Source organism: Melopsittacus undulatus, chromosome 2 (assembly GCF_012275295.1).
Source record: "Melopsittacus undulatus isolate bMelUnd1 chromosome 2, bMelUnd1.mat.Z, whole genome shotgun sequence".
NCBI classification, from domain to species: domain Eukaryota; kingdom Metazoa; phylum Chordata; class Aves; order Psittaciformes; family Psittaculidae; genus Melopsittacus; species Melopsittacus undulatus.
Genome location: NC_047528.1, coordinates 88,974,383 through 88,989,967, shown reverse-complemented (window position 1 = coordinate 88,989,967; position 15,585 = coordinate 88,974,383). Strand labels below are relative to the sequence as shown.

Here is a 15,585-nt window from a genome sequence, read left to right as displayed (position 1 = left end):
TCTCTGTTGCCAGTTTAAATGAAGTCCCCAAACAGAGGCACACTCCTAGGAGTACATGCTGTAAGCCGTATTTGGAAAGGGAGTCAGTGGAGGAATGGCATTTACCTGGTCCAGGATGTGAGAGTTTGGGATTTCACTTTTCAGCTTCCAGGCCACACGAATGTTAGACTCTGGAGCATCAAAGCTGGTGCATGGGGTCCTCACAATTTCAACACCCAGTGCCTTCAGAATATCGACCTTTGGGAGAGAAGAAAGCAGATGTGTCACAACTGATCCCACACAGAGGCAGTAATCTGAACCTGCGGGCTCATGGCAGCGCTGGATGCCAGAGGAGCTTTGCGTGCAGGAGGTGTTTAGCATTTGGAGATACGATGTCCAGTTCTCCGTTATACTATCTCTGACATCCTCATGGCAGCCAGGGACTTCTGCCTAAAGCTGGCACAGACATCAAGACTGGCTTTGTGCCCTGTCCTACTCAGAGGGCAGGCTGGAAATGGCAGAGGTGGGTTAACACTGTGCTGCTCCTTGGTAGAAGGAACCAGGGTAGAGAACAGTGTCTCCTATGTGCTGTGGTCCGAGTCCTTGCATGCAAGGAGGAGGTCTTAAAGCTGTCTGTGCCCCACATCCCTCTGGCTGCTCACCAAGAACAGGGAAGGAGCATCTACAAATCATCCCCAGGGTACTGACCCACTGGGAGATGCAACTGCTGAGGAGAGGTGGTCTAAAGAGAAGGGTGGGTAAGTGCTGGGGCACCTGGAAATGAAGCCCAGGGCAGCTGGAGGTGGCATCTGATCCAGAGTGAGCTTCAGTGAGATATAGGTTGAAACAAGGGCAGTGCTTTGGAGAAGGGCTCAGTTTTGATCTAAGGCAGGGTCTGAGTCTGGCTTCCCTGGCAGGAGCTCAGCTGAGCAGCTTGTGAGAGTTCTGGCTCCCCATAGCAGGTATTTCTGCCATCTGCCGGACAGCAGTTTCACCCGATCAGCAGCTCTCATGCAAGTGACTTCGTTTGAGAAAGCAGCTCAGACAACCATCGGTGTCTCCAGGTTTCAGAAAACCACAGAAACACAGAGAGACCAAGGGACACATCAGATGTCAGATGGGAGGTCCACAGGATCTGCCTAACTCTCCTTCCTCCACATCCAGCCCTTGCTCTTGCAGACAGCAGATAATGCTTCATGTCTCTGCAGCCAGACACAGTGTTTGGCTAAGACACGACTACATGCACCAGATAATCAGTCAGGCCATCACAGTGTTTGCCCTCAAGAGGAAATCTTCTGAATAACTACAGAGCTATGTCAGTGTGTGCAGTAAGGCTCGTTACCCTTTAAAGGAGAGAGTGCTCCAACCCTAGAGAGGGAGAGGTAGAGAGAGACATGGCAGGAGATGTTCCCTGGCTGCGGGGTAATACCATACAGAGCTCTGACCTTCTCCACACTCATCTTCTCCGGCAGGACAATGATACAGCGGTAACCTTTCACTGCAGCCACCATTGCCAGCCCGATTCCTAGGTGGTGGGGAGGAAAGGGAAATGGTTGATAACAGCATTTGGCAAGGCTAACTGGCATGCATTGCTGCTTATGTTCATCTCTGCTGCCAGTGAACATAACCTAGGTATGTTCCCTGATGAGCTACAAGCGAGGGCATCCTTCATGAGCCTCTTAGTATATGCCAGCACTGCCAGGGAGCATGGGCGAATGCGGAACAAGCCGGTTGAGCTGCAGCATCACTCTTGCTCACAGAGATCTATTACCATGGCACAGAAATGTCAACGCTGGGGAGAGCTTTCCTGTCCCACCTCACCCCCACCCCCCCAGGCTCAGGCCTCTTCCTTTGTTTTCCAAAACACAGGAATGCCTTTCCCCCTCCCCCAGATGCCCTCGGCTGGGACACACACACAAAGCTGCACATTTCACCCCATGTTGAGCAGGCAAAGGGGACCTCTGCTTCAGTTTCGCTGTGGGTGATGGATGGAGCCAGCTGCACCCCACATAGAGCAGGAAGGTGAGGCTGGAGGAGTGTGTCCCTGTGGGAGGCTGTAAGGGACGTGGTGCAAACCCACCTGCCCTGGCTGGGCAGGAAGCCACCGGGGAACTGGGACTCAGGTCTCCTCACCCAATGGCTGGGGGGGCCAGGGCAAGAGGGGCCAGTAAGGAGCAAAATGGCTATAGATGAACCCTGTTCTGCATGGCTAGTGAGCAGGAGGTGGGGAGTGCAGAGAGGGACATGGTCTCCACTCTGTCCAGAGCACCTTGACAGCCTCCACTGGGTATTTTTGCAGGAAAGCACACTGTGCACATACGTGTCCCTGTCATGGCAAGGATGCTGGTGCAGCAGAGACATGGAAACTTGCACCAATGCTCCTGCACAGGCTACAGAATAGAGGGGAGTCTCCTCTGTTGTCCCCCTCATTTTGCACCCCACCATGATCTGGTGCCTCAATAGGATGGCAGTGAAACAATCCAGATAATTTATCTTCCAGCCCATCAGGGAAACATTCCCTTGGAAACTCTGGGTATTCAAGAGCTTTCCAGCCTGAAAACACCCAGGGGTGCCTGAGCTCCTCCAGCTCCTGAGGCTGTTTGCCCTGCACAGGTAGCCCAACAGGCACACGTGTGCAAGTGTGCTTGCGAATTTCAGCAGCGAGGCACCTCAGCACCCCAGGATGCCCACAGCCACAGGGAATGGAGCCCAGGGGAGGATGGAGCCAGAGCTGTGGGGTCTCAAGCTGACCATGTAACTCCAAATGCAAGACCTCCTTGAACACCTACCCCTCTGCAGCCCCTCTGACATACCACCCTGCTGGGTCCCCAGGTGTTGGGAGCATCCCTGCTGTTCCCACCTGTGTTTCCTGAAGTGGGTTCAATGAGTGTGTCTCCTGGTTTTATAATCCCAGCTCGCTCTGCATCTTCCACCATCCTCAGGCCAATGCGGTCCTTTATGCTGCCCCCCGGATTGAAGTACTCACATTTTGCCACTGGAAATGAAAGGGCAAGCTCCATCAGGGACAAGCCACAGCCAGGAGCACCAGCTACTTGCTCCCCCAGCCCTTGCTGCAGTCATTTGAAAATACCTATTCCTCCCCTGTAGGCTGGTCCTTTGCACAGGTGAGCACATCCACCATCTGCTGACAGGGTGCCACAGCTTGTCGTAGCATTACCCACCATTAAATCACCCACTATGGGATGCTCAAAGTCCATCTTTAATATACCTGCAGCACCCTGAAGGCAGCAGTCAGTGCTGGGAAGTCTAGGATGGGTTTAAAATCAGTTGGACATAAGGTGGTTACTCTGAGCACAGTATTATCAGGGTTAACAGTAAGGTTTCAGGGTCTTTCCTGGGGTATGGCTAAAAAGGTGCCCTTCTGTAAGGATGATCTGTATTCCTGAATGGGGCTCCATAAGGAAAAACAACCAACAGAAAGAACACCTTTAAATGTCAGCCAAAATTATAACTTCTTCACTAAGCTACCAAAAAACACAAGAAAGGGGGGCTTTCCAAGGCACACTCAAACCACAAGGCACACCTCAGTTCCTATTCAGGCCCCCCATACTTGGGACAGGGCTTTTCTTACCAAGGTTTTAATGAGCATCTACACCTGAACAGGTGATACCGAGCTCTTTTTCACAGACAACAGGGAGAAATGGGTACTTTTGGGCATCGTTCACTTCATCCTAGCAGAGACAGCTACTTGAGGCTGAGAAATCAACCTGATACCTGAGCAGCCAGAATGGGGATAATACCCCTTGTGCTCATCATTACATGTTATAATGCCAGAACTCCAGCTACACACAGGAATCCCCGGAGGCACTGGGATTACCACGTAATTACCTCCAACCGTAACTGCTCCCTCGATGCGGCAGGGCTGCATTCGTGTGTTTGCTTGGTACGAGGCTCCGTGCTGACCTGCAGCTCAGGGAGGACCATGCAGCTGCTCTGCCTGCTCTGCTCTCCTTCCCCTCCTGCGCCAGGGGAGGGAGACACCGTCCCAGCAAACGGGATCTCCCTGCCTCCCAGCTGCTGTTGGCACCAAATCTTCCCATGTCCTTAAGGCAACAACCTCCAAGGGACAGACTGCTCCAGAGGTGGACCAGACACTGCGGACCTGTTCTCCTGCCTCTGCCACCTCTGTTCCACTGTCCCCTAACATCCCCTGAGGTCTCATTTTGGGAAGTGAGAGGTGGTGCAACGGGGATGTTGCAGGATTACGGACCCGAAGATCCCAGATCCTGAGAGATGATCTGGTCAAAGAGCACAACATGCTTCACATAGCCGTGTGCCTGGTGGCAATGGGCAGGTGTGTGGATTCCCAGCTGCTAAACAGGACTGCAAAGTTCTACTGTGAAATTTTACTGTGAGCACTCATCGAGTCATTCCTTCACATCCAGCTATGTAATGCTCATGAATCTGACTGCCTCCGAAACATCTGTCTTTTTGCCTAATTTGTCTAAAATTAGTTAATAGCATTAAAAGCTGTAGGAAAGGAGACTGAGAGGTCTGTATGCACAAAGAGAGCCTAATCTTACTCTCCTGATGTCTGAAGGCAACCATGTTAAAACCAACTCTTACATGTGATAGCACCAGTGTTGTCCTAACATCCCAAAGAGGGGAAAACTTGGGTCCTGTTGGAAAACCTGGCCTTGCAACCAGCCCTTTGGCTGAACTGTGGGAAGGCCCCCAAGGGAAGTTGTCACTGCTCCACAGACAGAGATGCAGCAAGCAGCAGCGCCTGGCCCAGCTCCAGCTGACCTGGTGGAGATGATGCCACAGCAGAGCAGAGTCCCTGCTGCATGGGAGCTCAGTCTGGCAGCCAGGGGCTATGCTGGTTTGTGTCCCTGCAACCTGAGATGCTCCCTGTGCCCAGCTAGGCTGTGGGAAGGATCCCACCGTGCCCTTCACCCCATCCTAGCCACCGTGTTTCATGAAGGCTTGGCCAGTCTTCTGTGCACACAGCATGCTACTGCAGGTGCTGCAGCATCCCTGCCTGTTGCCAGGATGTCATCCATCCATCTGCAAGTTCAGCCAAGCTCTGCTCTGAGTTTATGCTTCAGTTATGTGGGAAGAGAGATGCTTCTACTACCATTTGCCCCGTTCACTGCAGCTTGAAACCATCCTATCTGGTCTGACAGATGACTGTGGTTTAACCTAGTTAGTGGGAGAACCCAACACATGCTACCTCAGTCCCTCCCCATCTGTGTTTGCTCTCCACAGAGCCTCTTCTGAAGCCCTTCTCCAACACCACCCGTTACCCTCACCTTACAGCATGGAAAAACCTGGTGGAAAGGGGACACTCACAGAGCTCACACTTGAGCCCATAGGACTTCCCAATCTTGTTGACCCGGACCATTGGGGTGCAGCCAACTCTCTTCAGGATGTTGGGCAAGATCTTCTTTTCTTCTGGTCTGAAATGAAGTGGAGAAAAGAGGAATACATCAAATCAAAGCAACTGTTATGCAACATGAACCAACATAAAATCTGAGTGAGATTTCTGCAGCTTTAGCAAGGCCACTGACAGACAACCCGACTCCAAGAGAAAACGTCCCCATTGACAATTAATGACAACAGGAGCCAGTGATGGTTTTCCATCACTCCTACAATGAGTTATTAATTCTTCTGCATAAAAATTAAGGTAATCAATTTTCAGGGCTGCTCTGAAATATCTTGTTCTGCAAGGTCCTGGGCCAGGCCTGTAATTAAGTGCAGTGAGAAGAGCTGTCAAGCCTCAGGATTCGATGCAGTGGGTGAGATAGCCAGAAGGCCATGCACAGTACAAGGCTCCTCCTCTTTCCTCCATCCTACCCATCACCACCTCTGTTCTTCACATTTTCAGCTACCTCAGGGCCATCTGTTGCTAGCCTGGCCACATGTGTGGATGGCTCCCAGCCTTCTGATGGGCCCAAGCCACAGAACACTCTGGAGGGTACTTTCTGCAAATAATTAAACCCAACCCTTGGATCAGTGGAATCCAGCCTTCCAGTTCTGCTAGTCTGAGGCTCAAGCAGAAGCCAAGAACCACCTCAAAGCAATTGAAACCAGAATGAAGGACTTGTTTGCCCAAAGGCAATGCATCTTGCCATGCAGTGAGAGGACTCATGTCCCTGAGCTTTTTAAAAGACAAAGGGGAAAGATTGATGAGGGCTGCTTTTATTGAGACCACAAATGTATTGCTCCTGGTTGGGAGCCAGCACGTCTCTCTCTCAGCAGGGGGGCAAAGCCCCACTCCCTCACTGTTCACCTCTCCTTTGCACAGCTCTTGCCTACTATCATGCTTTGAACCTTGAACCCAAGTTATCCTTGTCAGCTATCACAGCCAGGCAGATGGCTGTCTGCTGACAGAAAGTCCATGTGGTGCAGGAATGACATGCAGATTTACTTAAAGACACACACACTTCCCTCTGTGTTTTTCAAGAGTGAATGAAACAAACACTTCTTGCTTTGCAAGAGTACAGGAGTAGTGGCTTTACCACCAAAAGGAGCCAGCCTTCTTACATCTCAAGCCCAGAAAAGATGGAGTATTACTCATGTGCTGTTACCTCTCCCTCCATGAAAAGTATTACTGCACACAATGCAACCTCTACTGAGTGCTGATAAATGTAAGGCAATAACTCAGTAAATGAGCTTCCCCCACTGCTGCAGCCATTTCCCATCTGTTCTAAAAGCCACCAAATGCTCAGTGATTTCAGTGGGGCTGAGCCACAGCACAGGGAGACTTCAGCTCCTTCAGGCTATGTTTAACTAGAGTTAAAAACTGCCTTTCAAGAGAGTTATCTGTGTATTACACTACACATCTATATTGCAGGAAGACAGCTTGAGAGAAGAAAGCAAGGCCATTTATTTGCCTTCACCTAATAACTGTGGTGAATGAGATGTGAACCCCAGCAAGATGTGATACGGCATGTTGAGATGCTTGTGCAGCTCCGGGGTCGGCAGTGGTGGACCCTAGCAAGGGGAGAAGGGGATGCATGCCAGGGTAAGCCTTGCTGGGAGGGTGGAGATGGTAACCAGAAACTGGACTGCTCGTTTGCATTGCCACCAGCAGATTTTCTACGGTTCCCATCAAATACCTTTCTTAATAATGACCATATTTTACTAGATAAATAATCATAGCATGGTCAGCCCCCTTCCCCAGCTGCATGTGCCTGCAGGCAGCAGGTCTATGGGAATACAAGTGTCTGTGGCAAACACCTTTGGTGCTTCTAAAGGATGCAGTGCAGACACTCTAGTCCTGCAGCTGCTGCTATCTGTTCAGGACTGCAGGGGACAAGGATGTTATTTCCCCAGGATTTCTGCTTTTACTCATGGATGTCCAGGGAAAAAATCAATCCTGGCAAACAAAGTGGTTGCTGTTGAGATTATGGTGGGTCAGAATTTGCTCAAGGGATTTCAGAGCCAGTCTAGCTCTGTGTAGTTGGAAAAATTTAAATAATTAATACTCTTAGTTAAAATAATGTCTTGTCTTCTTAATTAAAATAACATCTCCCTCTGCCCCCATCCTCTGCTTTTACCCCCAGAAATCAACAAAGTTTCACACAGGAATCTCAGAAAATCCAGAGATTTTTGCTACTTCAGTGCTATCTGTGGTTTACCAAGAGAGGAGAAACCAAACCACCCCTTCCATTCATTGCTGCAACAAATGGTGGGATGCATCCTGCTGTACAGTGCGTTATGTTTCAGTCTCTGTCCCAGCGATGCTGCATAAGCCCCTCATCCAGACCCCAGTGCCTGATTCCTGGACATGGGGCTGCCGCAGTGCCCCCCTCCTCCAGCTGCCCATCTCCTGCTACCTTAATGCTAAACTGTTAAAAGCCAGAAATACTATCCTGGCTGGTTGAGAGAAAAGCCCCAGTTTGACTGAGAAGAGTTGGTCCTGTCCTCAGGCAGCAGCTACAGGGGTTGCACTGAGAGCATGCCTAGATGCATATTTGCCAGATCAGCAATAAGGCTGTGGATTCCACTCTTCCCCAGTTCCTGAGCCAGAGCTGGAGGTGGTTCTGGGTTCCGCACACACCAGTGGCTGTGCTCTGGCCGTGGTCTGACGGGCACGTGGTGTGACCCTCCTCCAGCTGGCTCCCGGCTGGCAGGCATCCAGGCAGAGCAGAGCCGCACCTCCCATGGGCTCCAGTTCCTCACATGCTTGAGGTAAGTCATGTTTTACATCTTTGGCACCGCAGGGACGTGTCTGCAGCTCCCCTGACATTTATAGGACAACCTTATCTTTAATAGCTTGTCTGTGTCTGCTCTGCCAGGCTATTAAAGTGCCTCTCATTGAGTCTAGTCTGAGCACTTTGGCAGGCTTATCTCACCCTGGGAGGAAACATGCTGCTGTGAGGACAAGAACCACTCAGAGCAATGACTTTGCTTTGCTCTGCACCCTTGTGTTGCTTACACATAATGGGCATCCTCCGTGTCGACCATTTTCTATTTTAAAGCACAGGCCCTGGTTTTCATGAAAGTCTCTTAGCCATCAGAAAAGACATTGCTAGTGATCTGAAATCTTCTCACACACAGCTTCAGACTGTTTGAATGAAGAAGGGTAGCCAAGCCACAACCCTTCAACTGCGTGACTGCTACTGACTGTGCTGTAGAGCAGGATGGGTGCACAGCTTTGGGGTGTAAGCATGCATTACACTGCAGCCAGGAGAGCCATTACTGCACCTCCTCCAGCCTGTTGGAAGTGCCTTCATTTGTGCTGTGCAACACCAGACCTCGCAGAGTCCACTTTGCGGATGTGTACAAGACCCTGGTTGAAATCTACCTCTGAAATATGTTCATCTGAATTCCTCTAAAATAAGATGCTCCAAACTGCTTCATACTGACAAGTAACTACTGACTTCAGGTCATGACCATCCCAGTGTAACAACAGTACTTCAGAAAAAGATACTGTCTGCACTCTGAAATAACCAGCATGAAAGAATTACTTACAAGGGCACGCAGGAGTGTGGAGACTTGGAGGCAGGCGTTGTAGGTGTCCACGTGCACTTACTGGGCAAGTTGGGAAGAACCCAGGAGCTGTCAGCTTTGTTTTCATGATTTAGCACATAATTGCCGTTCATGAGTGGACACAGCTTGGTCAGCTCCTGTGTTGTGGAAATAGAGACCCACCATCACCTGGGAGGACAAGCAGTCAGGAAAAGCAGGCAGGCACCTTGGCAATCATTGTGGAAGGCAAGAAGTGACATCTAGGTGTGAAGGCAGCCTGCGTGGGGCATCCTTACTGGCATTTCAAACACCTGATTCTAACAGATGCATAGAATTGCTCTTGCAGAATGGTATAATAGACCATATACATGGTAAATAATCATCTGGTCACCATCTCCAGTCAATCTTCCCCTGCTCTAATGTACATTGAAGCATCCCTCCCACTAGAAAATTTAATGCTTTGTAATTAATTATCCTGTCAAGAGCAGTATTTTTCACTCTAACAGTGAAAAAACTGCGGGTAAGTCTACCCAGCAATCATTTGAGAATACTTGTGTGGTGGTAGTGAATGGCCTCAAAGCAGCAGAGGACACCTATACTCTGTCATCTTAGTGTGTTAAAAGTGAAAAAAGAGAATTGATAGAAACAAAACTTCAGGAAAGGGCAGCAAAGGTGCTCAGGGGTACAGAGCAAGTTCCACAGTAAAACAGCTTAGAGAATGATTCTGGTGGTGAGAGCAGGCTGTAGATCCTAGGGGAATTTTTGGGTGACTGAGAAACACTTTTTTGGTTCTCAGCTTCAAATAATAAGGCAAAATAAAATTATCAGGAACAACTGTAGGAGCAGAGCAGGTAAAACGGGAAAAAGAAAAGGATTAAACAAGTTCTAAACACAGAGGGTTGCCTGCAGAAAGACCAGGTCTACAGCCATTTGAAGTGGAGGGGATGTGGGAAAGCCACTCTGGCTACTGCCCTGCAGGAGGGAATTCAGGCCACTGACAGGAGGATGCTGGAGCCAACACACACAGCTCAGATAGCGGAGACCAGCAGGTCCACACAGCATCCTCTTCATCCCAGGCCACAAAGGCACGGCTCTGCCGCTCCTGGCTACCCGAGCTGCCTGCTGTGCCTGCAGAGCCCAGCTGAGTCACAGCGGCCAAACCAGAAGCCAGCACGCTGTTGTGGCTGGGTTGTCATGACCTAAGCTGTCTGTGTCTCCACACGTGAGCCCAAAGGCAGCTTGAATTACCGTTTCTGCCATCCTCCTGCTTGCTTGCCCGTTTCACCCACTTGGCTTGAGCTCCTTGGAAGCAGCTTCCAGGAAAACGTCGTGCTTTCCCGGTGGATTCCACACTGGCCGGGAGGCTGTGGCTGTGGTTTGCTTCTGGGTGTTAGTCTGTCCCTGAAACACAGAAGTACACCACACTGGTGCTCTGGTGTTCGAGCAGCACCACAGTGTGTTGTCAGGCTTGCTTCTAAGCCAGAAGCCCTAGGGAATCTCTGAGGATGGACGTCAACAGCCTCATGTTGCCTCCTGACCCCATGACTGCAGCTTGAAGCAGGGCAGCAGGCAGCAGACACTGGATTGCCTTCACATCAGCCACTGAGCTGCCTTTTCTCCTCCGGGCACACCACCCCAGTCTCACAGCAGAGAGAGACCACGAAGGTGCAAGGATGGTCATGACAAAATGGCTTGGGCCCTGCAGCCAACATCTCTTCCAGCAAACTTTATCTCCCAGTGCTTTATCTCCCTTTATCTCCCATCTGCTCCTTCTTGGCAAGATTAAGGGAAAAATAATGAAAATGTTATTTCCTTGCAAGACAGGATTTGTGTTGGCCTTGAGTGTGTCTCCCCCAGCAAATCCGTGTTTGCCTAATGAATTAACTGGGAAGGAGCAAAAGTCATCTGTGGGTAAAGAAGAGATAAGCTGCAGCATATCAGAGGTGCTTGCACACTTTCATGACTGAGGTCACTGGTTACCAACCAAACTGGAGGCAAACTGGTTTACAAGTATCTTTCTTTCTCTCGTTTTCTTTTTCCTGGTGATGCCCATCTTGACCATTTCACAGTGAGGCAGAAAGAGAGGAAAGGTAGGGGGCTGAAATTATTAGAGCTGCTTTTGTGGGTCTTTTCCCTCTTTGCCAGCATGTTGCTGACATTATCAGCCCAAGGGAGGCTGACACTGTCTGTGGGGCACCACATAAGCCCCCTTTCCCTCCAGCCCCCACTGGAGGGAAATGGGGCATGCTGCCTGTGCCCCATCTTCCCCTGGGGGCTCCCCTGGGGGCTCAGGAGCACACTGAAGCCCTTCAGGCACACACCTGAAGACAGCAGCATTCAAGCTCCTACCTTGCTGCCACCAAGAAGTGCCACAGGCTGCAGCATCACCCCTGCCTGGAGAAGCCAACCTGGCCCAAAAGCCAGGAGCTGCAGGCAGCATGCCATGCTGAGGTAGCTGGTGCTGGAGGACTGCATGGAAGGAAGAGCATTACTGGCTTTTTGCCTTCTAAAATAATGACTGTATTCTGCTCATTGTGTTCAGTCCCCTTAACATCTGATATAATAAAAATGGCAAGAATTGGTTTCTCATTTGTTTGCTCACCCAAAGCAGATACAAATGTGCTTTCTTAGATGCCTGGAGAGCAAAGAAACAAGAACTGGCCCTTGTCAACATCTACATTCCTCTCTGCTGGAGGATTTCTCATGTATCCCCTCACGGGCTGGTTAATTCCTGGTGTGGTGCTGCAGCACTGCACAGATCTCCTCCTAGTTACGAATCACTTCAAAAATCTCTGCATCACTGTGCCCAGGGTCTGGATTTAAATTAAGATGGGTCTGAAACGACTGTGGTTCTGAAGGTAACCTTAGAAATTACCTGAATTGTAGGAACCCCAATACTCTCTGTATGAGATGGCAGATTACTTGGTACAGTACCAGTGGGAAGAATCTGACTTTCCCCTAGCTTTTGGAGGCCTTGACATGGCATCAGTGAGCTGCTCCCCTGCTGATGGTCTCAGCAGTCACTTCCATAAACATGCAGGCTGGGTGGCAAATGTGAGCAGAAAGGGGCATGGAAAATCTGACTGCAGCCAGGAATGGCTGAAAGGAACAATATTCAGTGCAAATGTCTCCCCACACTGCCTCCAGTGCCATTTTAGTCATTTTATGTCATAAATCAAAGATACGTCCTCTCTTGATTACCAAAACTCTCACCTACTATGGAATCATAGAATAGTTAGGGATGGAAAGGACCTTAAGATCATCTAGTTGGAAACCCCCTGTCCCAGTGCTACTCCTAACCCCTGCCTGAAACTTCATCTGATGAAAGTGATCATCTGATCAGGCTGTCAAAAACATCTGACCTGTGGTAGGTACCCTGCCATGGCCTTGTTACTTTTCTAGATAGAGAAGCTTGATGTGGCACTGGACAAAGGATAAATGGAAATACCTGTTGGAGCTGGGAGGCAAGCCAAGATACCAAGCATGTAACTGTCCTGTAGTTGTTGCCGCTCACTGAAAATGTATGACAAAGAGCATAGGCTAATGTTTATAGAGTACTTTGCAGATAGCAGACTGTAATTATTAGGTTATCAGACTGCGCTGATAACATCAAAAGGAAGAAAATCAAGACACTCATTAATTCATACACAGGGGAAGTAAGATGAACTCAGCAGCGTTTCACGTGAACCTGCGCCATCCAAAGCAAAATGACATTTTCTTGCTCTATTTAAAGAAAACCCCAGCACTGCTATCACTGAGCAAGACAAACACAACATCAGTTTAACAGAATCATGGCCTGACCCAGGCTGGAAGGGATCTTGTGAGGTGCCCAGTCCAGCCTCCTGCTCAGAGCAGGGTCAGTGCTACCATCAGCCCAGGTTGCTCAGGGCTTTTTTCCCTTGAAAACCTCCGTGGATGGAGGCTCCACAAGCTCCCCAGACAGCCGTCTCCACCACCCTACTGGCCATGTAACAGAAAGCCAGAACCTCCCCAAGTTTCAGCTTCATTCAGACCTTTCTGAAAGCGCAGACACTCCCTGGATCAGCGTCAACCTTTGAACAGGCTGAGAAGCAAAGGCTATCAGATTCATCCCCTTTGCCTGCTTTTCCACAACAAAGTTACCTGATTAGTAGGGCATGGCTCCCATGCACTCTGCCATTAGAAAATCAGTGCTCTGCAATAGTTAAGCCATACTTACCACCTCCAGCGTATCAGCTGCGTGCCTTCGCTGCACTCCAGACCTGAACTTATATGCACCTGGTGGCAGGGGACACCAATGGGCTGTGGTAAGCACCCCGCATGAGGACGCTGATTGGGTCCTGCCCCACGCCTAAGAATGCCCAGCACCTGATTGCTCTCCAAGCATGAATAATAGGGGTATAAAAAAAGATGAGCGATTTGTTGTTAGTTTTAATTCACAGTTATCTTCAGAAGTGCTGTCAACCCATCTCTCAGTGATCCTGTTGTGGTTTTATACTTTCATTTCTGATCTGATTTCGTGTCTTCTGCTTAAACCCAGCTTGTCTGTGTCAACATGTGCCTTGCTGAATCAGGTATAAGCAATGGTAGCTATGGTATATTACATTAGATGCTGTCTGATACAGACTATGTCCTCTGGGAACCTCTGGTTAGTCTCCACACCACCTCCAGCCCTAAAAACCTTGCTAGCTCCAGCTCCTCGTGCAGCTGCTTTAACACTAAAAGAGCCAAGAGCAGTGAACAGCTTCTGCTCCATGGTGATTCCTGAATGCTGGCTGGGTGTTTAGAACACTATGTGAGTGCAGATTTACTGAAAGACGAAAACCCCATGGGAATTTCGATCCCTCCTTTACCTGCTCCTTCCCAAAGCCAGGGCAGTGCACAGAGCCACATGGCCCAGGCTGGGGCTGTGCACTCCCAGAACACAATCATGAAGGAAACTTCACTCCTATTCAGACATTCAGGTGAGAATAAGGCTTTTTGGAATGCTTATTTTGGAAGTAAACCTTTCAAAGACACAACTGGTGTCAGTATTAGCACAGGGATGACATTACCTTTGGTCTTTTTGCAATAAATGAACTCTCTGGAAAACATTGCCAGAGGTAATCCATTGCAGAAGAATCTTGTGGACTGTCTGACGTGATGCAGAGCATGGAGGTCTCTTGTAAAGAGGCTGCAAATAACCCTAACCCCTGCAAGAATTGCGTTTCCTGGGCACTGCAGTTACAGAATAACCCAGACACCCTTTCTGGCTACCTCCTGAGGTAGTGTGTGCTCCAAGTGAGGCCACATTGAAGATTAAGGTTCTTCCCTTCAGTGACCAAACAACAATAAATGGTGATCTTTTCAACCTAAAATTAAACCCAGATTTAGATGGGTATTGGGGGGACAGAAGATCTTTTTTAAATAAAATATTTTGTTTAGAGAAGTAGGTTTTTTTAAATGAAAGGTTTTTTCAGAGAAGTTCTAAATGGCAAGCTTGGAGACTAGGGAAAATAGAAAATCCCCCCACTTGCCCTTTTCTGGGGCAAGGTAAAAGCTGTAGCTACATCCAATGAGGATGCTCGAGACATTTGCTATTGGAGCTGCTATTTAGTCTGTGTTCAGCATCATCAGCTGTGCTGGCACAAGTGACTGGGTTTGCCCTGGGCAGATTAGAACATTTTGACATGGGTTCTCCTGCTTTGCCTGTGCCTGAGCCGAGCTCAGAGGAGGAGCTGACCCATGGGGGACTGGCTGGGGTCTGCACGGGCATCCATGGTCATGCTTCCACTCCACACAGGCACACCAGGGGCATCACAGCCTGTGCACATAGTGAAAACATGTCCTGTGGGTACCTAATCCTACCTTGCCATCCTGTGGTGCTTGTGTAAGCATTACTAAGTTGAAAGAGCATACAAGAGCACATCACACAGCCTTCCATTCCAGCTTGCACCGTACTGCCCTTTATCTGAACAGTTACCTTGCGGTTTCTTCCCTGCATGATCCCGCTGACTAAACAGCAGTGTCCTCAGGCTGAGAAGCAGCAACCAGAGAGAACCGGCCAGGGCCATAAAAAGAGGGGGAGGGAGGCACAGGGAGTGACAGGGGTGGCTGGGAACACTGGGATGGCTCCTTGCTCTCATATGAAGGTGTGGCAGAGAGTTCATGCCCATGCACAGGGAAAGAACCTCTGCTTTTAAAGCGTCATCAAAAAGACTCTGCAGAGGTGGTTTTATGTAACTCACCTTGGCAAGGTCAGGAAGGGACACAGCACTCAGGTTTTACTTCTGGGTGCTGGGGACATCTTTTGTGACCACAGAGACACCCCTTTGGTGAATTTTTATCTGGGGACAATCAGGTTTTAAATCAGGTTCCCAGATCTGATGTACCAAGTGGGAAGAAATCCATGGTTTTCCCTTCCATGTAATTTAAAAATCAAACTAGCTTTGCACAGTCCAAGACTGAAATGCATTAAGAAAGTTACATTTTTGTTACTGCGCTGAGGAAGCCCTTCAGGCCCTCCTGCTTTGTGAGAGGTCAGCATTTGCTTGTACAACCCACAGATACTTTGAGCGCATCTGCTGCTGGTGACTGTAAGAAAGCTATGCTCCAGAGGCAGACATGCTTTTCTGCAGGGGGAGAGCAGACATGCTTTTCTTAGGAGGACTGTGGAAGGAGCCCAAGGCACAAGCAGCTCCAAACTCACCA

At 49.4% G+C, this 15,585-nt stretch overlaps 1 protein-coding gene across 1 annotated transcript in view; it reads right to left on the bottom strand.

The window, feature by feature from the left end:
- Positions 1-15,585, bottom strand: part of LOC101881156 (cystathionine beta-synthase-like) — a 32,740-nt gene that overhangs the window by 12,736 nt on the left and 4,419 nt on the right. Inside the window, exons 2-8 of the mRNA XM_005151705.4 lie at positions 12,365-12,429; positions 10,165-10,317; positions 8,920-9,074; positions 5,293-5,399; positions 2,840-2,974; positions 1,425-1,504; positions 106-237 (exon numbers count right to left, since the gene is read on the bottom strand). Of these exons, the coding sequence (XP_005151762.2) occupies positions 106-237; positions 1,425-1,504; positions 2,840-2,974; positions 5,293-5,399; positions 8,920-9,074; positions 10,165-10,176 (621 nt within the window). The 5' untranslated portion in view covers positions 10,177-10,317; positions 12,365-12,429. The remainder of the gene's footprint in view (positions 1-105; positions 238-1,424; positions 1,505-2,839; positions 2,975-5,292; positions 5,400-8,919; positions 9,075-10,164; positions 10,318-12,364; positions 12,430-15,585) is intronic.